The 23,486-nt window shown below is 44.6% G+C and overlaps 1 protein-coding gene across 1 annotated transcript in view; it reads left to right on the top strand.

Moving 5' to 3' along the window:
- The first annotated feature begins 17,767 nt into the window (after positions 1-17,767).
- Positions 17,768-23,486, top strand: part of pex2 (peroxisomal biogenesis factor 2) — a 12,843-nt gene continuing 7,124 nt past the window's right edge. Inside the window, exon 1 of the mRNA XM_083631956.1 lies at positions 17,768-17,802. Coding sequence (XP_083488082.1) covers positions 17,799-17,802 — 4 coding nt within the window. The 5' untranslated portion in view covers positions 17,768-17,798. The remainder of the gene's footprint in view (positions 17,803-23,486) is intronic.

The following is a 23,486-nucleotide window of genomic DNA, read 5'->3' as shown; positions in this document are numbered from 1 at the left end:
AGTATTGGGAACATAATGTATGTGTGTGTCACTGTTGTCACCTGAAAACAGCTTAACCCCCCCAATTTAAATACATCCATGTGTGTGTGTGTGCGTGTGTGTGTGTGTGTGTGTGTGTGTGTGTGTGTGTGCGTGCGTGCGTGCGTGCGTGCGTGCGCCGGCATGTGACTGTGTGTGGTTTCATCGTCCTGTATGTTCTCAATACGTTGATGTTACAGAATACAGAGCCCATAAAAACAAACAATTCCTAGCCCAGTGTCATTTCAAAAAGACTAGGGTTAGGGTTAGCCCTAAAAATGGGTCAGAAAGTTGCTACTACTGGAGGCTCGTCCACATGATAGCATAGGGCCTCTAAAACTCCGTACCGTACGTGGTCCCCATCTGGACCCAACTACAAATCAAACCCAGTCATTGCTCCACCCCCTCTGCCGATCTGGGAAGAGCGTTAACTAGCACATGCTTCCTCCGATTCCTTCTTTTCACCTGACAGCGAGGAGTTTCACCGGCAGGACGTAGCACGTGGGAGGATCACGCTATTCACCCTAGGTCAACCCCCCCCCCACCGAACAGGCGCCCCAACCGCCCAGAGTTGGCACTACTGCCGCGACCAGGACTCACACCCCACCGGCTTCCCACCCGTATACCAATTGTGTCTGTGCGGGAACGGCGGGTCGCCGATGGGCCTTTTTCACAGCGGCCATTTTGTGTCGAAAAGGCAGGGGAAACACAGGTGCACTGCAAGCAAAACATTCCTGAGGGTTTCCAACTTCCAATCGTGGAAGATGGAAACCCTCATTAATGTTTTGCTTGCACCTGTGTTTACTCTGCCTCTTTGACACAAAACGACCGCCGTGAAAAAGGTCTATTGCAGTTACTGCAGCAGATGTTCACCAGCTTCAGAAGGCGGCCATTCATGTGCTCACCTCACCATGTATGGTTCTGCATATCGATGTGAATCTGGACTTTCCACAATGAACATTATTAAAAACTCCTACAGCAGCAGTTTAACCAGTGCACAATTGGGTCAGTGCCCAGGTGCACGGCATAGCCTAGTTATAGGTAAACTTTTCTCCACTGATTCAAGCCACTATAGCCTACCGTATTATGAATGCCTGTACTTAAAAGTTATGTTTAAATTATGTTATGGACAAGTTATGGAGATGATTTATGTCGCCGCATTTTACTGGCATCATTCCGGGCCTTTGGAACTTGTGTAAAATTCCTAAGTGGACCAGTAAAAAAGCGTTTGAGTACCCCGTAGATACAAGTTGATGTTCTCATTAGCATGGATCAAGTCATGAGAGCAATTTTCTCGTTTGGTTCCTAGGCTGAAGGATCTGAAGAACCCCTGTTGTTTGTTTTATGGGGAATGCCATAAACAGAGTCACTTTGTGAATGAAAAACAACAATTGGAGACTCTCATCACAGCTGGAGACATTCTCAGCATTCAATTAGCGAATTTGTAGCCGTCACTTGTTGAGAAAGAAGCCATTTGTTTTCTCCTCTGATACTCTGAAAGAGCGTGTTTCTTTTCTGGTGGAAATGCTTTTCTTTGTTAACTCTTGTCTTTTATCAAAAGGGAGAGAGATGACAAACATGGCACATGCTCTGCAGAGTTGACACGGCGTGGCCTAAACGTGTTTACCAATACGTGGGTGTTTGGACTGTGCTTGGTATGGTAATGATTTGGGAACTGTGTGGGAAATGACGAGTTGACAGGATGAGTGGATCAAAGAGCGAGCCAGTGATCCCTAATGATCCCTACTGATCTGTTCTGATCTTCACTGAGCTCCCCCAGGCCTGCAGTGCCCCAAACTGCCCTGCTGGCCAGGGGCCAAGCTGTGGGAATTAAAACACACACACACACACACACACACGCACACACACGCACAAACGAGGCGGAAGACAGAAGAAAAAGAGAGAGCGATGACTCACATGGAGCTTGTGTATGTGTCCGGTTCGCTGGATGAGTTGCGTCAGGCAGCTGACGTCGGACTTGAGATCGGTGTTTTGGGAGCGCAGGGCACACACACTCTGCTCCATGGTCCTCCTTTGCTCGTTGAAGTCCTGAAGAGAACATTGAGAGATGGCAGATTTTGTGAGTCAACTGCAGACCTTCATGAAGCCTTTTGTGTTTCCACAGGAAAAAAAAGACTTTAGTCGTTTTCATCCCTCTCAATGTTGTACCAAGAAACGTGTGATGGGATGAACGACAGTGTGTTTAGAGTCTGCTGCTCCTTCATGTTTTCTCTATTAAATATCTCCAGCAAAGGGCAGGAGGAAAGAGCCTTTCTACAGGGTTCAATAAAGCATCACATTTATTGCATTACGACATTATTAATCCACGAGATCTATGAAAGCTGTCCAAATGATTGTCCAAGGAGAGTATGATTCAGAACATTGAAGGAAATGACTATGAACACATTTCCTAAAACCTCCTCAGCAACTAATAATCGTGTTTTTCACTGTAGTCTAATGGGACAAATAAGGTTTAGTACTTTGCCTTAGATTCATTATGACACACTGCATAAAAGCCAAACACTAATAAGAGTTACTGACACGGGTTCTAACAGTACAACCCAGTCCTAATCTTACCACTGCTTACCTGATACTCAATATTCTATGAGATCTGGGTCACATTTGTATTTGTACATACTTATTAATGTTGGTTTTAACAAGATTTTTTTGCTCGTTTGTTTTTTTACCGATTGTGTCAGGTGGGCTGTCAATCACAGAAACGTATAAAATTAATTTCAAATACTTTCTTACGATTGTCTAAACTTTGTGGCTTTGACGGCAACATCTTGAGGCAAACCCCCACACAAATGGCAAACCATGCAAAACCAAATGCTAAGGATTATTTGCGAGACTATTTGATTCAGGTCTGTAGGGTACATGGAGAAACATGATTCCATCTATATCAGTCTATGGATGACAAATAGACAACAGTCTAATTGCCGGAGTCTAGAATGGAGAATATAAGCTTTAGAGTTCATGATATTATGACCACAAAACAAACTCTGTTTAGTGTCCATTACAGTTCAACCCCTATTGTGCATCAACAAGACCATACACTACGATTCAATCAGACGTTAGCCGAGCTCCCATTACAGAGCTCATTGCATCGTTTACATGGTGGAACGGTCCATAAGTAGCTCTAAATGCTCTTCATTTGATTGAGTTTCACATTACGGACATCAGAGCAGAAATACACTCTTGTCCCCTGACTATCCTAACAGACTGTTGAGTGAAGCAGTCCATTTGTTTGTATTTGTTTAGTGATCTACAGCCTGAAAACACAGTGGCAAACATCAACAGGCAGTGAGAGCATCGTTACACGGCTGAAAATGGACATTCAAACGCTCAGAAGATAGGTCTATGTCACAGCAGCAAACTGTTATATTCCCTGACACTTTGGGCCCTATCGCCGTACAGGCGCTATCGTTTGTGCACCTCTTATGCCATCTTCCCTGCGTCTTATGCTATTGTCTGCCTCCACCATCCAATTTTGTGCCGGTATCTAAGCGCAGGCACAGGTGTAGGCGTGGCCCAGGCGTGTCCGTGCAAAATACTGGCCTTTGGGTGCCTCTTATGCTATCGTCTGCCTCCCGCAAGTGTCATTTTGCACTCTGAAGAAGATACCATCGCCAGGGTCCGAGCGTAAACAAACACATACTGGTGCGCCTGTGAGCGCACCAGTATTCTGCACGCAGTGCAGGAAATCCTTTTACGCATGGCATGGATGTCCCTCTCTCTCCAAAACCTGCGTAACTGTGTAACTGCGTGGCAGCCCATTGATGTGTTTCAAATGGAATATGGTTCCATCAGCACCAATTTTCATTATCACAATTTTGTATTAGTTTCTAATGGTTTATCTATATTGAAACTTGTTCATCCTCCAATTCTCTCCCCCTCTCTGTCTCCCCCTCTCTCGCTCTCCCCATCTCTCTTTTCTCTCTCGCCCTCTCTCTTTCTCTCTCTCACTCTGTCCCTCTGCTTGCCCACTCAGCGAGGAAGAAGCTGCTGTCACAGACGTGACGCTGTGGCTTTTAAGGGGGGTGGACATGATCACACCTGTGAATAATTTTGGGCTTAAACACGCCTATATGGAGGTTTGCACGGAGTTGACGCAGAGCGCAGCAGGGCAACACGCACACAATTAGTGCTGCGCAGCGCCACTGTTCGCGCACACAATGGGCGTTAACGCAAAATTATCGCCTTTGCGACGATGGAGCCCTTTGTCTCTTTGGCTGCCAGGATAAGCTCTTGTTGTTGAGGACAACAAGGGAGTGCAATTGTCAGATAGTGACCGTGCACTTCCACCAGTAGCCTACTGTAACATCATCACTCCCAATTATAGCTACTAATTTGATGAAAAGGACTATTAATCAAAGTTTATTATACCAACATTTAGATTTTTCATATTCAAATGTAGGAATCTTCCATTCAGATGACACCAGATACTTTGCTCTAGCTTTAAAACAGCCCGCTACAGCAATTTGATGGGGTACATCAAATATGTCATATTAATCAGATTAGTAATGTTGCATGTGCAATGTGCATCCTGGATATAGTTTGTTACAATAGCGTTAGTAATGCTAACATCCCCTGTTCTGGGATGTACAGTAAAATAAAAACAGATTTGGGTGGTCTAACCGAACCAAAAATGTCCGCCTTGTAAAAAAAAAAAGACCCAGGGGCCACACTGAGTGAGGTCGGGGGCCGCAGGCCGCCAGTTGCCCATCCCGTGTGGATGGACCCCCTCCGCTGCACCCCCACCCCACCCCCCGAGTCAGGTGCTGTAGTTCCACCCTAACGAGTGAAACAAAGCTTTCAAGTGTTGTAACATCAATAAAGTACGCATTGGAGTAAATAATTCAATACTGGTCATTAATGAATTATTAAAATAGCTATCAGCCACATGCATGTTAAATAGCTTTGAGCTGCAGAATGATACAAAGACAAGCAAAGGATTTAGGATCAAGCAAAACACTCCGCTCATGAGTACAGAGGCATCGGCAAAAGCCTTGTGGAAAAGAATGTGCAGAAACGCCAATATTTGTTGTTGCTAAAGCAATGTCACTGAAGAAAATGAAGTTTTGACGGATGGAATGTTTAAATGGACTTTGGCTTTGAATATTGAGATACACCAAGCATTGTGATAAAGCGACCTTTGTGACCTGTGTGGATTGGAAGCACACAAAGCTAATCCTATGACCTTCTCCATACTAGCAGATAATGGCTTTCATGAGTAATACAGGAGGCCATGACTACATTTGTGCGTGTAAAACTCACTGAGGGAAGTGAATGTTGGTAGAAGGCTGAAACGGAACAATACCTTAAGGTCACCACATCAAGTGGCCATGTCTTTACAATTGCTGCTTGCATTGATGCAATCTGCAGAAACCTTGGCGGGAGCTTTTTGCGCACAGCTCATCTCCGCAGTCCACACCACGAAGAATAAATGATCTGTTGCAGTTTATTGAATAAAAGTCTGGCTGATTCCTTCTTCAGTTTGCAAGCAGCTTTACCTGAAGAACTCGCTGCATGTGGGATGTTGGGCTGCAACAAAGAATTCATGCCATTGTGCTCAGAAAACAGTCAGTCAACCATTAGGAGGCCCCATGTTTCTCCTCATTGCTTTTGTATATATTGCCATTATTCTCCTTCAGGTTAAAGCTAGGCTAAACAATGAGGCATTTTCATTGGCTTATCAGTTAATCATATTCGATGTGATCTTCTCTGATTGGATTCTGCAAAGTGGAATGGGCCTTGGCCTCGAGTAGTGTACACACACAAAGGAACCTGGAGACAATGGTACTGCAGAATGGAAAAGAAAGCCATGGTATTCTCCTTCTCGCTCTCTCTCTCAATCTCTCTTTTTCATTCACATTTTAATTTCTGACAACTTTGCGTCGTCTTTATCCTTGATGTGTTGTTTTCGTGTTCGTCGGTGGACATTCCATAGCTCTAACAAGAAAATACTGAATAAAGGTGAAAGGAAGGTGAAATAAAAATAACAACTGAAATATGCATATATATCCATAAAGGGCATGAGCTGGGTTTGAGCCTAAGATTGATGGCAAATAAATGCTATGCAGAGTGCCACCTGGGCAGCTTAAAGGAGAATTTCGGTTTTCTTGAACCTGGAGCCCTCTCCTCACATTAATTATTATCTGACGACTCACCCAGTGTTCTCCGCAGCGATTTGGACCGTCGTAGGCGTTGTGATCGAAATAGTACTCCAAGCCAGTCCTTGAATGCGCTCCGTCGGGGCCACATGGCAGCGTGCTCTTCCTCCATGTAAATAGACAGTTTTCTTCCCGTTTTCGACCCATAACGTCATTATATATATATAAAGAAACATCAGACTGCCAATCTCCCCCAGGCTATTTCCAGCGGTATTTACAAGGATCCCATTTCCTCCTTTCGGGTCACCCTCACCAACTCTCGTCAAGTCAGTCCACAGGCGAGCCGGCAGGAAAGTCTCGCGGGACTCGGGCAGCTAACGGCTAATGCATGTCTCGTGTTTGGGTCTGTGTGGGCCTGCACACAAGGGGTTGTGGGTAATATCTGTACATAGCAGAGGGTTTCTGCTTTGGTTAAGTGCACCTCTCAAACGTATGTTGGTGTTGTAGCAGTTATGAGTGGTTTCCAGCAGTTAACAATCAAGGGGAAGTAAATGAATGGATCAGTTATGATGCAATCTTCACAATAGAATGCAGATATGAAGAAGAGTCGCACACTCCACCTTTGTGTGCTACAAGGCACAGGGCATACATTTTGACATTTTGTCACATGCTAAGGTGCAAAGAAAATACATTTCACATTATACTTCAGAAACTGTTTGAAGGTATGATTGAGAATATACAAAAGTGGAAAGACTTTTTGTTCCTATAGGCACTGGTGACAACATACAATATGTGCTGCAAGTCTACTGTGACGACCCTCTCACTCTCCTGCAGCCTGCAGACCATTCAGTGTCGCTCTCCCTCCTCACCTGTTTGCACCATTTTGTGCGTGTGGGGGGGGGGACGTTTAAGATTATTTTTTAGGCATTTTTTGACATGTGGCAAAGGACCACGGGTCGGATTCAAACCCGGGTCAGCCACACGAAGGACTAAAGGCTTTTGCACACCGAGTCCGTATTTTTCGTCAGAAATTGTCACACATTTTTTTTCTTATATTTTTTTTTCCCCGATTTTTTATCCCATTTTATCCCCCATTAGTGCTCATTTGATTTCTCAATCCTGGTTGCTACTCCTTCCTCTGCCGATCTGGGGAGAGCCGAGACTGGCTCCATGCTTCCTCCGAGACATGGGCAGTCAGCCAGCCGCTTCTTTTCACCTGACAGAGGAAGCTTCACCGGTAGGACATAGCACGTGGAAGGTTCACGCTATTCCAACCAGTTCCCCTCCCTCTGAACAGGCGCCCTTAACGATCAGAGGAGGAACCACATTAGCAACCAGGATATTGCATGTTTTTTTGTGAAGGGGGTTCCTATATGAAGGAAACCCCGGGAGGCACGGGGAGAACATGCAAACTCCACACAGAAAGGCCATTTTGCCGACCCCACCCGGGCGGTGGGCACTCAAGGACATGCGGACGGGCACGCATTCCTTCAGCGTTCAGCTCGTCCCCAGGTGGGAATCGAACCCACGACCTTCGAGCTGTGAGGCGATAGTGCTTACCACTGCACCACCGTACCTCACACCTAAATTGTCACACATTTTAAAATAAATACCTCATGTCGTGTCACTCACGTTTACACACTGACTCCGAAACTTTCGTCCGTCATTAAAGTTTTCGGAACAGGTTCGATTTTCAGCGTTTTTCGCATCAGTCAAAAGCCTTTTGCGAGCTGTTTAGGCTTTTGAACACCAAGTCCGTATTTTTCGTGCAAAATTGTCGCATGTTTAAAAATAAATACGACCTCATGTCGTGTCACTTACGTTTACACACTGACTCAAACTTTCATCCATCATTAAAAGCTTTCGGAACAGGTTTGCTTTTCTGCGTTTTTTGCATCAGTCAAAAGCCTTTTGCGAGCTGTTTGAGCCGTGTGTGTCTGTTTGGGGGAGAGACACACACAGCTCAAACAGGAGGACCAGTGCGATACTGTGACCATTCCGACTTTCCATGATCTGCCTTCTCCAGTCCACATCACCGCTGCTGCAGTCAGCCCTGCTGCCTGTCACCTAGTCATGTTGTAATGTGCATACAGGTGAGGACGAATATTTGTCTCACATTGCGAATAGAACAACGATCTTATGAATAAAACGCATCAGACTCAAGAGTGTGCAAGGTGTCTGTGTGTGACGATTTTTCCCCCCGGATGACGGATTAAAAAAACGCATTGTGTGTAAAGTCGTTAAGCCTTTGTGGTACACGCTCTACCGAGTGAGCCAACATGACACCCCAGTGTTCTGCCGTTCTTTTGGTGTGATGTAGTTTGTTTAGTCCCTAGTTTTAGTTAATAAATTAGTTATAACTTTTACATTGGTGCATGACTCCCTCCTTTATTACTTCCTTGATCCTTGAGCCAGAGTGTATCAAGATATTGGACACTTACGGTACATCTTCCAGTGTTGAAAAATATGAATAAATAAAATATTATCTCCAAAAATATTCACAAGTTGTTTGTTTCAGATAATTTTAATGATGCGCGTTTTACTGCCCCGTTTATCTTTTAAAGTTGAGCTGAACCCAAAAATAACTTATTTTAGTTCAAATACCTGGGTATGCAGCGCACCTTCTTAATGAATGCCCAACATTTTTCCACAGTTCATTTTTCAAGATTTTATTCATAACAGTAATCTACAGTTTGCTGACGTCACCTAGTACTATCAAAATTTCTACCCCATTTCAACCAATCATATCACGACATGGCAGCTGTCAATCAAATCTTCATTTTAGGATAATTCTCTTCCAAATTAAGGAGAAAATGGCACCTAGTGCCTGTCTTAACAGAATTTCTAGCCCATAAACATTGGCCAATTGTATGGAACCTACTAAATGCATCAAACGGTAATATCCGAGAATGCAAAGAAATGTAACTGGCTTGTTAACTCGCATTCCAGGAATATTGCATTTACCGCAATATCCATATGGATGGCGCGCGCCTGAGAGCCTGGTTGTCAGGGGTCGCCCCTTGGAGATTCCAGGGGGGCGGGCAGCACCCATGCATCGGACTGTCCGCTCCTTCCACACAGAAGTAGCTGGCTGCCTGGTACTCGGCGGATCCCACTCGCGTAGCACGACAACATGCTGAATCCCACTCGATGTTGGGGGTGGAACAAGCCAGGATTGGCCAATGCCAAAGCCAGTCCCCACAATTGTCAAAATGACCCAACTATCGCTTCAAAAAATACCAGTAATGCATGTCAGTTTCAGGGAGAAAGTAGTAACGTGTACCAACTGCATTTTGGATGAGCTAATGTTAAAGGATAAGACGTTAGCTTCAAAAAAGAATTTTTATTTTCAAATCACACATGAAAGTAGCGTGCAGATCAGATGATGCCCGGCTGTTCAGACATTTCCCTGCATAGAGAAAAGGAAAGATTAGTTATTGAAGAAACAATTTGAAATTTAGTACACCCCTCCCCAAACAGTTAAGTAAATTACCTCATTCCAGCTAGAAGCTGGTGGAATGCCTCATGGAGGCTCTGGTTCAAGAGCCTCGTATTTCGTGTGGGACAAGGACTCTCTGGCATGATGGTAGCAGTTGCTCGACTGCACAATGTAGCGGTAGAGTGCTTCAGTTTGTGAGGTCTCTTCAGACTCTGGTGACGTCTCTTCAGACTCAGGTGAGGTCTCTTCAGACTCTGGCTCTTCAGATTCAGGCTCTTCAGACCCAGGAGAGGTCTTTTCAGACCCGGGCGACGTCTTTTCAGACCCGGGCGAGGCTGCAATAGAACCGATGGATGGATACCCATATCTACCATATCCACCTGGCAGGAGAACAGGTGGTCCCCACCCGTACCCAGTACCTAGAGGCAGGCCAACCGGACTAAAAAAGCCGCTGCCCTGGGGGTTGCCCTTCTGGACCTGGCCAAGGGGAGTGTTGCCCTGCCGCTGCTGGCCCTGGCCAAGGGGAGTGTTACCCTGTCGCTGCTGGCCCTGGCCAAGGAGAGTCTTGCCCTGTCGCTGCTGGCCCTGGCCAAGGGCAGTGTTGCCCTGCTGCTGCTGGCCCTGCCCAAGGGGAGTGTTACCCTGTCGCTGCTGGCCCTGGCCAAGGAGAGTCTTGCCCTGTCGCTGCTGGCCCTGGCCAAGGAGAGTCTTGCCCTGGCCAAGGAGAGTCTTGCCCTGTCGCTGCTGGCCCTGGCCAAGGGGAGTGTTACCCTGTCGCTGCTGGCCCTGGCCAAGGAGAGTCTTGCCCTGTCGCTGCTGGCCCTGGCCAAGGAGAGTCTTGCACTGGCCAAGGAGAGTCTTGCCCTGTCGCTGCTGGCCCTGGCCAAGGGGAGTGTTACCCTGTCGCTGCTGGCCCTGGCCAAGGAGAGTCTTGCCCTGTCGCTGCTGGCCCTGGCCAAGGAGAGTCTTGCACTGGCCAAGGAGAGTCTTGCCCTGTCGCTGCTGGCCCTGGCCAAGGAGAGTCTTGCCCTGTTGCTGCTGGCCCTGGCCAAGGAGAGTCTTGCCCCGTCGCTGCTGGCCCTGGCCAAGGGCAGTGTTGCCCTGCTGCTGCTGGCCCTGGCCAAGGGGAGCGTTGCCCTGCTGCTGCTGGCCCTGGCCAAGGAGAGTCTTGCCCTGTCGCTGCTTGCCCTGGCCAAGGGGAGCATTGCCCTGCTGCTGCTGGCCCTGGCCAAGGGGAGTGTTGCCCTGCCGCTGCTGGTTCTGGCCCTGTTGAGCATTCGGGACAGAGGGTGCAGAGCCGACTGAGCTTCCATAAGGAAAAAGGGCTTGAGCTCCATAAGGATATCCAGCATATGTAGGGTTGCCCTGTGGGACAGCCGCACCAGGCTGCTGGCCTTCAGTCTGCGAAGACCAGAAACTATAAGGAGCGCTTAGACCAGGCTGCTGGATGGGTGATGCAGCGCCAGATGAGCTTCCGTATGAAACAAGCTTGTGACCTGGAGGTGCAGCATTGCCTGAGGTAGAGACATTTTAATATATTTAGTAAGCCTCCCCAGTTTAGTTTCTAAACACCAAGCAAAGTTTTAGCTTAATTCTTCATCCCCAAAAAATGTTCCTCAAATGTGAAATATTTCAGCTTCATTGACAGATTGTGTGTGAGAAAAGGCTATGCACTCTACACGCAACACTCTTTTCACAGCAGCCATTTGACAGTCAAAGCAGGGTAAAAACAGGTGTAACCTATAACATTAATAGTTCCTTGAACACCTAAAGAGAAGTGAATCATTGTCAACGGTTACACTTGGTTTACCCTGCAGTCAAAATGGCAGCTGTGAAGAGGGTCCACTGAAGATGCTGAGAAACGCACCTTTTGCTGCAGGGAAACAAGCACCACTGCCAAACGGCAACAAACAGATCCAGGAAACTCTAACAGACAAGTCCAGGAGTTAAGAGTAGTGATATTCACAGTGTATCAACTGCCACTGGCAGTCAGGAAGGAATTAAACCATCTATAAACTGTATGTATAGCACTGTATGTATTAGGGCATTCACAGACTAGTCGACTAGTAAAACCACTAGTCGACACTTTTTTTTTTTTTTATCTTTAAGAAAGAACATGAGGTATTTACACGACATACATGGACTATCATATCCCATATCCCCCACAAAGGACATCAAAACAAGAAAACTGCATAAGATACACAATAATCCAAGAACAAACAAGACTATTGGACAAACAACCAAACAAAAACAATGCATTCAAAGTAAATACATAGATCTTGCCCTGTTGGCAGCTAGGGAATGCATAGCTTTAAATTGGAAAGCATCCAATCCCCCAGCTGTAGTTCACTGGTGGAATGAACTCTCAAGCTACCATACGTTGGATAACATTTACTACAAGAGCAAAGGCAGATTCTTAGACATCCCCAAAATATGGCAACCACATACAGATTTTGACTTTAAGAACTTTTTACCCCAGTGTCATTAGGCTTATCAGGATAGGAGCTGAATGCATTGTTTGGTTGTTTGTCCAATAGTCTTGTTTGTTCTTGGATTATTGTGTATCTTATGCAGTTTTCTTGTTTTGTTGTGTTTTGATGTTCTTTGTGGGGGATATGGGATATGATAGTCCATGTATGTCGTGTAAATACCTCATGTTCCTTCTTAAAATATAAAGTATATATAAAATATAAGATAAAAATAATAATAATAATAATAAAAAAAAAAAAAAACGACTAGTCGACTACCTTTAGTGACGACTAGTCGACTAGTAAAATTCACTAGTCGTGAATGCCCTAATATGTATAGCACAGAGGTGGTGAGTTGAGGATTTGTAGCCAACTTTTCATTTTACAATGCTATACTTTCACTCTTTAGTAGTAGTACCGGTACTTTTAAAAATGTACACTGAATACATTCAGACTTGTTTTGCACACCACCCTAACGGAAGCATTGGGACTGCTAGGTCCAAAATCACTTAGGGTGGCCAAACTGGTGGCTCGCACTCAAAGACAGGCCAATTAAATTATAGGTGTTGACGATCCCCATTGTCAGATTACATCAGAAATCTTGTTTCATTTGACACTGCTATAGCAATGGATCTGATTGTCAAAACTGATGCTACTAGCGGCAAAGGAGAGAATCACCAAACTTAAGCATCCCTGGCCACATCTGAATGATCTGTTCAGTATGAAAGACCAAGGCAGATGACACGGACAGCTTAGGGAACACGTTCTAGGTGCGTGGAATGTATTAGGGCAAATAATTAAAATATAAAACCTAAAATAATGCAAATGTACTTTTAAAAACGGGCTACTTTTTTACTCTTAGTTAGTGGAGTAATTTTTCAGACTAGTAATTTTCATTGAAGTAGCTATACTTGTGTACGACTTGCCAGTAATCTTTCAGCCTCTGATATAGCACAAATGTATATTATAGACTTGACTTGAGATTAGCTCTTACAATGAGATGAATGACTAGACCCTGTAAAACATTGAACGCAAACCCATTAAATCCATGCAGCTTTACCTTAAAGGGGATCCAACCTCCATGTCTGTCAGCCAAAGCAAACCAGCCCAGGTCCTGTAGCTTGCTGCCAGCAGATCAGTAACTCAGAATCTCCTGGTCCGGACTTATCCACCTTATTTTTGGCGGCCATTTTTGCCTGATCTGCTGATGGGTGCTTCTTCCGGTGTGATCCTCCCAGCCTTGTTGCTGACAGCTTGACACCCGTCTGGGCGAACGGAGCAAATCACTAATCAGGTCCAGCTTGGCAAAAATCTCGTCGATAAATATCCCTTTAAGAGCGCAGTGCATTCATGGGTAATCGCCTGCTGTGGCTAATATTAGCCGCTAGTTAGTTATGTTATATGGCAGTAAAACGCCACTAAATGACCAAATTGATAGAACTTTTAACCATTTCGAGTAACACTGTTTCCATACGGATCACCAGCGTTAGTTTGTTGTTTATAACGTGGCTTGTAACGTTGAGCTGAACCCAAAAATGACTTTTCTTTTAGTTCAAATACCTGGGTATGCAGTGCACCTATTTAATAATGTATGCCAAAAAACCACAAAAATCTAATTTCTTTAGTTTTTCACACTTTTTCACATCAAAAGTTCATTTTTCAAGATTTCATTCATAACAGTAATCTACAGTTTGCTGACGTCACCTAGTACTATCAAATTTCTACCCCATTTCAACCAATCATATCACGACATGGCAGCTGTCAATGAATCAAATCATAATTTCAGGATAATTTTCTCTTCCAAATGAAAGAGTAAATGGCGCCTAGTGCCTGTCATCTGACAGAATTTCTAGCCCATAAACTAACTACTAACTTGGCCAATTGTAGCACCCATGCATCGGATTGTCCACACAGAAGTGTAGCTGGCTGCCTGGTACTCGGCGGATCCCACTCGCGTAGCACGACAACACGCTGAATCCCACTGATTTGGGGGTGGAACACGCCAGGATTGGCCAATGCCAAATCCAGTCCCCAGAATTGTCAAATCAAATCATCGACATGCTACTATGACCCGCCTCTCAACCTGTCATCTCAGACAAGTTATGTTTTCAGTCTGAAACGGACTCCGACCCACGCCCCACTTGGGCTCCGAACGGGTTCAGTTCGACTTTAAGCCCATTTTCACCAATTAAGCAAACATGCCATACATACATACAAACATACAAACAAAGATCAATAAAACCTCACGTCAATGATGCCATCAGAGGTGCGTAGCTTCATTCCCAAATTGTAAACCTTGTGGTCGGTTTCCTTCTCCAGATCTCCGATGGTCTGAACCAACACCTGGTTCTGGTCTGCCAGGTCATTCACATAAGACTGCAGGACACAAACTTTCATCTGCAAACATAAAAGCACACAGCAGGATTAAACAGTATCTTTATTTTGTCCTGTTTTCACGGGCAGGCAGTCGACCCAAGTTCTGTATTTTCCCTTTGATTCTGTTCATTTTATTTGGCCAGTCAAATCAATGACTAACAAATCCCTGTTTAAAACGAGGCAACAAGTTGTCCATCACAAATGATGCACATCCCCTTCTGGCCAATAAATACGTCGACTTGTTTGACCTGTAATTGTGGCACTACCCTTGGGCCAATCAGTGTAATAAAATAAAATAAAATAACAAGCTTTAACGCAGTGGCAAGGTGATTTATTTCGGAATATGATCAGTGGTGTCTGAGATGTCAAGTACAAGCAGACAGACAGAGACTCATCCACCATCCGCCATTGATGGAACCTGAGTTTCACAGACAAAGGGGGTTTACAGTGTAGATAGTGCAACATAAAAGAATCGGGATGTTATGTTTTATTTATTTGTATCTAACCCCTTTTTATCCAGGTTAATCCCATTGAGATCAAGGATCTCTTTTAATAGGGAGATGTGGAATGCATGGGTTGGAGAGTCAAATACCCTTGGGTTCCACAGAGGAGCTCACCTAGGCTCAACAGTATCTTTGTAAATGGATGTCATTGGCACCGTATACAGCTAAAAGCTTTAAATTATTTCCTTTTTTTCTTAGTTATGAAAAAGGGGCAAGTGGTGAGCAGGTCAGAGTAAATATCTGGTGAAGGGTTAAGGGAGAGTCAAAGGCAACAGGGAATACGAATTCCTTGGTGGATTTTCCCTGCTGCTGCTTTGTGTCTGGCAGAATGCATTTCTATGTTCACAGTTTGTTGTTTACGGAAAGAAAGAAAATAGGTCACATCAACGAGCACAAAATAGCCAATCTGACTTTAATGTAATATACAATAATAACATGTTCACAGTCTATCTTTTTTCGAGGCTATAAAAACCCATTCTCACTCAAACACATGTTCCTTAGAGGAAATGTACAGTTGGCCAGATGGCCAGCACATGCATCGATTGCAGGCCTGTAATAGCAAATAGCGGAGGGCCAGTGCCACTGAATTTCAGAATTCAAATGTTATGATCGTGCCTAACCTGTGCATCTGTGTTCATAAACTTCTGTCCCCTAAAGCCAGAAAAGAGAAAAGAGTTTATAATACCGTCCCCCTGATAATATAGCAGACGTATAGCTTCAGGGAGAGTGACCTGAAAAAGATGGTAAATGTGACTGTGACAGTATCTAGGTTAATATTCTGGGGTCGAGTCGAGTGTGTATTTCCGAGTGTGAAACTGAAAGTGAAGCTTTATATAAGGCTCAAGATGTTGCTTCGCCGTTTTGCAGCTTTGCTACAGCTGTTTATGTTCACAAATAGCCGACTGACTAGACAGCCCAAAGCCATAAGGAAAGCATATGTGAATTCTAAAGTTGAGTGGTGTCCCCCTTTGGCTGTATAACGAGACATGCATGTTGCTCAAGTGTTGTAAACATCATAAACTGCTTTATGGAAGAATGAGTGCTCCGTTTTTCAAAAGCCAGAGGTTTAAGATTGACTGTCCACGTCAAGCGTTAGGACTTGGGAGCTCTTGGGTTCTAAACACATAACCTTGTTAAGCAGGCCCACTACTGGGGCCGGCTGACCGAAACCCATCTCTGAAACCTTGTTACACTTGCTTTGATGCACAGCCCAGCTCAAACAGGCTACATTGTGCAGCTAAATGATGTCACATGACAATCCCGATGATAATAGGAAGCTCTCTTTTTTAAATATGACTGTGGACCTGTGTTCCTGATCTCTGCCGCTCAGATGGAAACTTAATGCAATTTGCCACCTGTTACAAGTGCTGCGGCTTTATGAAAGCGCCCCCTATGCTTCCTCCTGTCATTTGTCTGACAGGAGGGAGGTCATCCTCTGATGGCCGAGTCACGCTGTACAGGATGCTCTCTGATTTATTTTGGATGGACGGTAACCTAATGACTATAGATGTCAGCAGAATACTCAGAGATATATGCATGTATAGGGTTTGGCCCGAATCACGACCCTCAGTCGTGGGTGGGTTTTTAAGCATTTTTACTGTTGATTAGACACATGGTTCCAAACGGGTCCAGAGACCCCCAGGGGGTCCTAACGGGGTTCCACTGGGTGTCTAGTCAAATTTAATTCATTCAGTAGAGGACCACAGGCGTGAATGTATGATAATGTCTGTTCTGATTAGAATCTAACTCTCCCCACTTGTCCCCTAACAAGTTAGTGCACATTACTTACTTGGAGTTTGGATAACACAATTCATAGTAAGCATTGAGTTAGGTGGCCATGCTAGTTACAGCATTCTAAATCCTATATTATCGAAATCAAGTCAAACTAATAAAGATCAATATGGCAGCGGTGGGATTTGAACCCACGCCTCCAGAGAGACTGGAGCCTAAATCCAGCGCCTTAGACCGCTCGGCCACGCTACCACTCATGTCAGTTTAGTTAATGAATAGACAGAAGAGAAGTCAAAAAGCACACAAGAGACAACTGCTCTCTACCACCAACCCGTAGTATGTCCTCTTCAGCACCCGTGGTCTCCAGCTCCAGGCGCCTCAGCCTCTCCTCGTACAGTCCTTTGAACTCGCTCAGAAGCTGTTTCATGTTGTTTGTCTCAGTGCCATGGCACGCGACAGCTACAGTTCTCTCTCTTGAAGCCGAGGGCAGGTTCAAAGTGTCGCTTCCCTGTCCCGACAACGTCCACATGTCCGCGCGTGCCTCTGCTGTGTTTGTATTTTGGTTCATTGTGGCACATTTCAATAGAACACTGATATAATAATGGTAATCCGTTTATCTTACAAATTGCAACCTAGCCAATGCTAGCAAATGCTAGCAAACACGCTCAGTCATATTATAATCACTGCTTCTCAGTCAGTTCTCACTCACTCAGTTATAACGTTATCTGTAACGTAAACGTACACAACGCATTATCAAACGCCTGCTGCTAGAGCAAATAGAACAGTCACTGCTCAGCATTTGGAGTGCATGACACTGTTTGTCTCGTTTTATGTGAATTACCGTATCTTCATCAAGTAGTTGGTCGCTAGGCACGGTTACTACAACGAAATTATGGGAATGAGGTATATATATATTTTTTTTATTGACGATGAACGACACTTCCCCTACAGTTTACCCGCTACGTTGCCGCTGCGTGATCTGATTGGCTCGTTGTGGTCACGGGCTTTGCAATCGCTACTCAATTGGTGAGTTTTCTTTAAGAGGCGGAGTCGTTGTGCACACAACCCGGAAATACTGAGTGTTTTGTTTTTCCTTCTTGGCTTTGAAGGTTGGGCTGTCACAGCGAGGTCGCATTTCCCCCGAAAAGCAATGGGTAAATATCCTCGTCGACGTGTGTAGAAACCCAGCCTGTCTGTGTATCTGTTGTCCCGCACACGCTTGTATTTCCACAGAAAGCTCGAGTCGAGTGTGACACATCTGCTGCTCTGCTCAGCTAAATCAATGGCAAGACATCAGCTCCGCCGTCCGTGTTAGTCGATGTTATGTGTATGTCTCGCTATTTTGTACTCATATCTGCGCGTTTACTTTCAAATCAAGCCCGAGGTTCATAGAAAATAGTTAGCCCCTTTCAGGACTGTCTGTGTTGCCAAGCTACTGTACACGCTATGATGACAACAGTCCTGAAAGGGGCTAGGAAATAGTGTGTGTAATACTAATAATATCTAAATTTACTGCTCAAACAGCGACAGCTAATTAGTATCCAATACCAGTCCTCTCCAGTTTTATTTATTCACCAAAAGTGCAACTTTGGATTGTAACCTTGTGACTGTATGTTCCTTCAGGAGTATACAGCTCCACACCTCATTCCATTATTCCCCGAAATAATCAGAGCCAGAGATCAAAAACTGCCACATTGAGATTCATGGCAAAGTTGATCTTATTGATTTTGAAGAGACTACTCACTTCATTTCTCTCATCTCAATCATCTCCCCTCTGCTCTATCTGTCTCTTGGTTATATCTCCCTTTCCCAGTGGCTTTGGCTGCTCTCTCTCACACTCTGCCAAAACCTAATCCCCGCTGTGATTATCACATAATACTCTCGCCTTATTATCAAAATGGAGCAGATTTGGATTTTTGTTGTTGTTAAAGACAGATAGACCATGAGCTAAAGAATTAAGAGACAATGCCATTATGAAGAGAATGTGGAGCGGCTGATTGCATGAGATTGAATTGTGGGTGTGTGTGCATGTGAACACTTAGTATAATGAGTGTGTTTTTAAGGGAATGCTGAAGTTAAATTGGGCTGTGATCTCATCTCACTCCGGGGTCACAAGGTCATTTTATACAGTTCTTCAGATGAGGGTGTGTGAAACAGGCAGGGAGATTATCCAAGCAATTACTTGGAAAGAACTGCACCCCAGATTAATTACCTTTTAGTTGTAAATGTACCAAACCATGCCCATAATGTGTGGCCTGTTACATCATGCTTAAAGGAATAGTTAACCCAAAAATGAAAAGTAATTTTAATATCTACTACTCACCCACCCCATGTCAGTCAAAACACTGATGTTTGTTCCACATAACACAGTTTGCTATCACTGCTCCGTATCAGCCTACTCCAAAAGAACTGACTGGGTCCTGGTTGTGTTCCAAAAAGGGCAAACATGAACATTATAATTACTCCAAACGCCTCGTGCAACATAATCCAAGTGTTTTCAAGCCAAATGATTGCAATGTAAGTTCAATATTTACCTCATCGCCTCCTATATTTTCTGCACTGCACCAACTGTCACAATAGTAGCAATGCTGTCAGATATATTCTCATTACTAGTAAAGCACACTAACAGTAACAACCCAACCAAGTGGTCTATACAAATGGGAAAGTCACATTTTACATGGTGCCCCACACTGCCCACGATGCCAAGATTTGACTTTCTTGCTCTTTGTTTAACTTTGTGTTAAACAACTGACATAACTGGTGTCATACATGCATATACATTTAGCTGATGATCTAATTAAAATAACAATTGCAAAACCGATGCAAATATTCTCCTCTTCGTTCTGCTGTTACAGCACAAAGCAGCTCTGTAACACCTGGTTTCTAAAATAAAACATCAATTACAAAACTCGTGCAAATACTTTCGTCATCATATTGCTGTTGTAGCACAAAGTAGCTCGGTACCACCTGGTCACCGGAAAAAAACTCCTTTTGTTTCAGGGTCAGTTTTGTTATTTCTGACTAAAAAGTACCTGAATACATGAGTTGTATTTGCGACTGTGAAATTCAGAATAGGAGCTTATGAAGAGCACATGAAGGCAGCAGATTGCTGTAGGGCCATCAGAGCTCTGTGAGTGTGGAAAATGTTGGAGTTAATGAGGTAAATATTGGACTTTTGGACCGTCAGTACTTAATCATTTGGCTTCAGAACTCTTGGATAATGCTGCACAAGCTGTCTGGAGTCATTTTACGCTCATTTTCTCCCTTGCTTGGAACTCTAAAGCACCAGTTCCTGGCCAATTTAGTCATTTTGGGAGACGGCTGATACAGACCACCGGGGCTAGCATACTCAATTTCTGTTTTGATACAAACCAAACTAGTTTTTTAAGTGACGCGAGGGTGAGTATATCATGAGCATTTTTGCATGAACTATTCCTTCAACACAACCTTGTTATAGTACAAGCTGCACCAGACCACAGCCCCATAGCCTAGAGCACAGCCCCTAGCCTAGCCCTAGACCACGGTCAACTGCAGAAAAGTATTTGTAAGCCATGGAGGATAGTCAGTGCAGGTTCAGGCCTACATAAACTGATTGGCACTGGCAGACATAAAACTAGCCTTTATCAAATGATTGTTATGTAAGATTTCCTCAGAACATCCATCACTGATAAATGAATTGAATTAATGCCCATCAGCATCATGTTCTATGAGCCGCTATTTATCACCACATTATTCCCGATCCCTGTCACCTTCAATGTCTAACTTAGCAGTCTTTTCTTTTTATTCATTTTTATTTTTTTTGCAGGGAATCAAGCACGCAAACTCTCAAAGTGAGATGAAAGTAACATTAGGGCTACTGTTTGTCACCCCCCCCCCCCCCACCCCCCCGCAACTAATTCCTCAGCTGTATATCAAAGAGAAATTCCTACATGTAGCATCTTTAAAGTGGATTTGCTCGTTTTAGCAACCTCAGCTTAATTGTCTAAGCAGCCATCATCATCACGCAATCTCATGGCTCTTTTTTCCCGGCAGAAGAAAGGCAGCAGCATCCCCTGGGTTTACAGCACTCCACTCCCTCACTCATTTTAATTGTTGCACAGATAAAACACGGAGGACTAAATGTTCCCATCATTGCTCTTTTTGTGTGTGTGTCTCTGTGTTTCTCATGCATAAAAAAGAGCAGCTCTGGAATGTGTTGATCAAATATTCCTCAGGATAGCACATGTGATTAGCATGAGGTTAGGCCCCAGTGTGCTCTCTCTCTCTCTCACCACACTGACTCCTAAGAAAGACAGCGCTTCAATTATTACCTTCATTAACTGTTCCTGCCTTTTCCCCTCCACATTCAATATGCCTCTCTCTCCGCCATCTAAATGTTTCATGACTTTTTAAGTTGTTTTTTTGCCAAGCCCGCGTACTTCTTACTCATACAGCCTTAGCATACTCAACCTTTCCTACTCATGAAATCAATTAATTCCCCTAAATAATTTACCTTCTGAGCAAACCAGATTAAGCAGAGCACCAGTTTTTTTTTTGTGTCGGACGCGGCTGCTCTAAGTGATGTTTTCTTTTTTCCTTTCTTTTTTTCTCTTTTTTTTTTGGTTCAGGCATTAACTCGGCCGCCTCGCCCCCGTGGCTCGGAGGAGTCTTGGGTGATTAGAGAAAAGGAGAGAGAGCCTTGATAAAGCATTAGTGTGCCACGCACACACACACACAGCCTCAGGACCCCTCCGTGCATTTGCGCACATTCATTTTTCATGAAACAGACTCATAACAATTAGTCCGGTTACCGCCTGGGTAATCTTAGCGTCCCCGCGTAATGCCTGTGGTCTGCTGTATGACATCACTCTCTTAAAAGTTCTAAATCTGACATTCTCATCCGTTTTCATAGTGAGGACATTAGCAGGCCTGGGCTAATAGGCCTGCACTCGTTCCTGGCGAAAGAGGGGCAATAAAGGGAGAGAGAGAGAGAGAAAAATGAGACTGGAGTCCTTAGAGAAATAGGTTATATTCGCCAGACCTTTTACAGAAATTAATTTACATGAGTGAGAGAAGAAAATTTAAAGTTCCAAATCCAGCATGCCTTGCCAATGCATAGCCTATTTCTCGCTACAAGCATCATCGAAAGCCAAGTGACCGTTTATGCATGATTTCAACAAATATATTATGCTAACAACCATAGCTAAGTGCTTTGGAATTTCAGCGCAAGCGCTACTACGCCAGGGAGCTAAATCGAAATGTTTGGCCAGACAGTATTTACAACTGGCGTGGAATGATATCCTTGCGAATGGTTTCGGAACGCCCGTCCGCTGCAGAAAACGGCAAAAAAAACAACCCCCCCCCCCCCTCCCGGAGACTCACCCCCCCTCTCCCTAGAGGCCAAAGCCAAGGTCAAGCAGACAGTGCAGCCATCCTCTGTCTGTAGGCTATTCCCTGGGTGCCAGCCTGAGCCGCCTTGCTTTCACCAATGTCCCCTCCTCCTTCATTGTGACCGTCAGTCTCAAGGTCAGCTCCATGGGAGAGAGGTTCATGCTTATCTGTCCCCCCCCCCCCCTCCTCCTTTACCACTGCTATCCACCCCACCCCCCCACCACCACCCCCTTGTCTTCCACTGTATCGGTAGAGCTTTCGGCTGGGGGTCTCATCACAGGCTGTCTGATCTGTCTGTCTGTCTGTCTGTTGGCTATCTGTCATTGTAGCCTGGCGTCTAGTTTTCAGCTGTGAGGCTTCAGTCTGCTCTGTCCCCTCCTCTCCTCTTCCTCACACTGGTCACGGCCCCCCTGTGTGCCTTGAAGCGCTGTTGCTATGTGCTTGCTGTTAGATTGGATATTGTTGTTGTTGTGGTCTGTAAGCAATCGGCCTGGAGTCAGTGCTCGTTCTCTGAATGATGCACACGGCGCTACTGTAAGGGAACAGGAAGCAGAAGAAGACGAAATCTCATCTTGACCTGAACCCAATACCCTTTAATCTTCCCAGGAAAAAAAAATTGTAAAGTATTTAATACAGGCCTGATGGAATAGCCAGGCCTGAGACTTTTCCCCTGTTTCTTTATTGATTCCCGGTGAACCTCTCAAGATTCAAGATTCAAGATTTTTATTGTCACTCCATGATACAAGTATCACGTGTGAAATTCTTGTGCTGTGGACTCCGTTTACAACATAGTACAAATATAACAGGGCATATGAGTGCAAAAACAACAAGAGACACAACAAGCAATAAGGCAGTATAGTGATAAGACAAGTCAGAGACAGTGGCATATTCACTGCACATAGGTGCACATGTCGTGTGCATACTTTAGACGTGCTTAAACATTTTAAATTCGGCGTATTTGACATACAGGTGCAAATAGCATATTCCTTATTAAACATACAATTAAACTCGGCGTTTTAAATTCGGCGTATTTGACATACAGGTGCAAATAGCATATTCCTTATTAAACATACAATTAAACATTAGACATACGTAATGGTAGCAGCTACAGTACAGTACGGCTACTACACTATTTGTGTATGTTAAGGAGTCTCGTGGCCTGCGGGAAGAAACTGTTCCTCAAGCGATTTGTGCGTGCTTTCGGAACCCTGTATCTTCTCCCTGAGGGTAACAGGGAGAACAGGCTGTTGTGGGGATGGTTTGTGTCTTTGATGATCTTCAGGGACCTCCTGAGGCACCGCTGTTTATACAGTTCATGCAGATCTGGCAGCTCACATCCTGTTACGTGCTGGGCCGCGCGTCTCACTCTCCGTAGCGCCCTGCGGTCCATGGTGGTACAGTTCCCGTACCAGGTGGTGAAGCCGCCAGTCAGCAGGCTTTCAATGGTGCCTCTGTAGAAGTCCCTGAG

Source organism: Poromitra crassiceps (genome assembly GCF_964638095.1).
Source record: "Poromitra crassiceps genome assembly, chromosome: 2".
NCBI classification, from domain to species: domain Eukaryota; kingdom Metazoa; phylum Chordata; class Actinopteri; order Beryciformes; family Melamphaidae; genus Poromitra; species Poromitra crassiceps.
The sequence above is the reverse complement of the archived record's forward strand: the minus strand, read 5'-3'. Positions and strand labels throughout refer to the sequence as shown.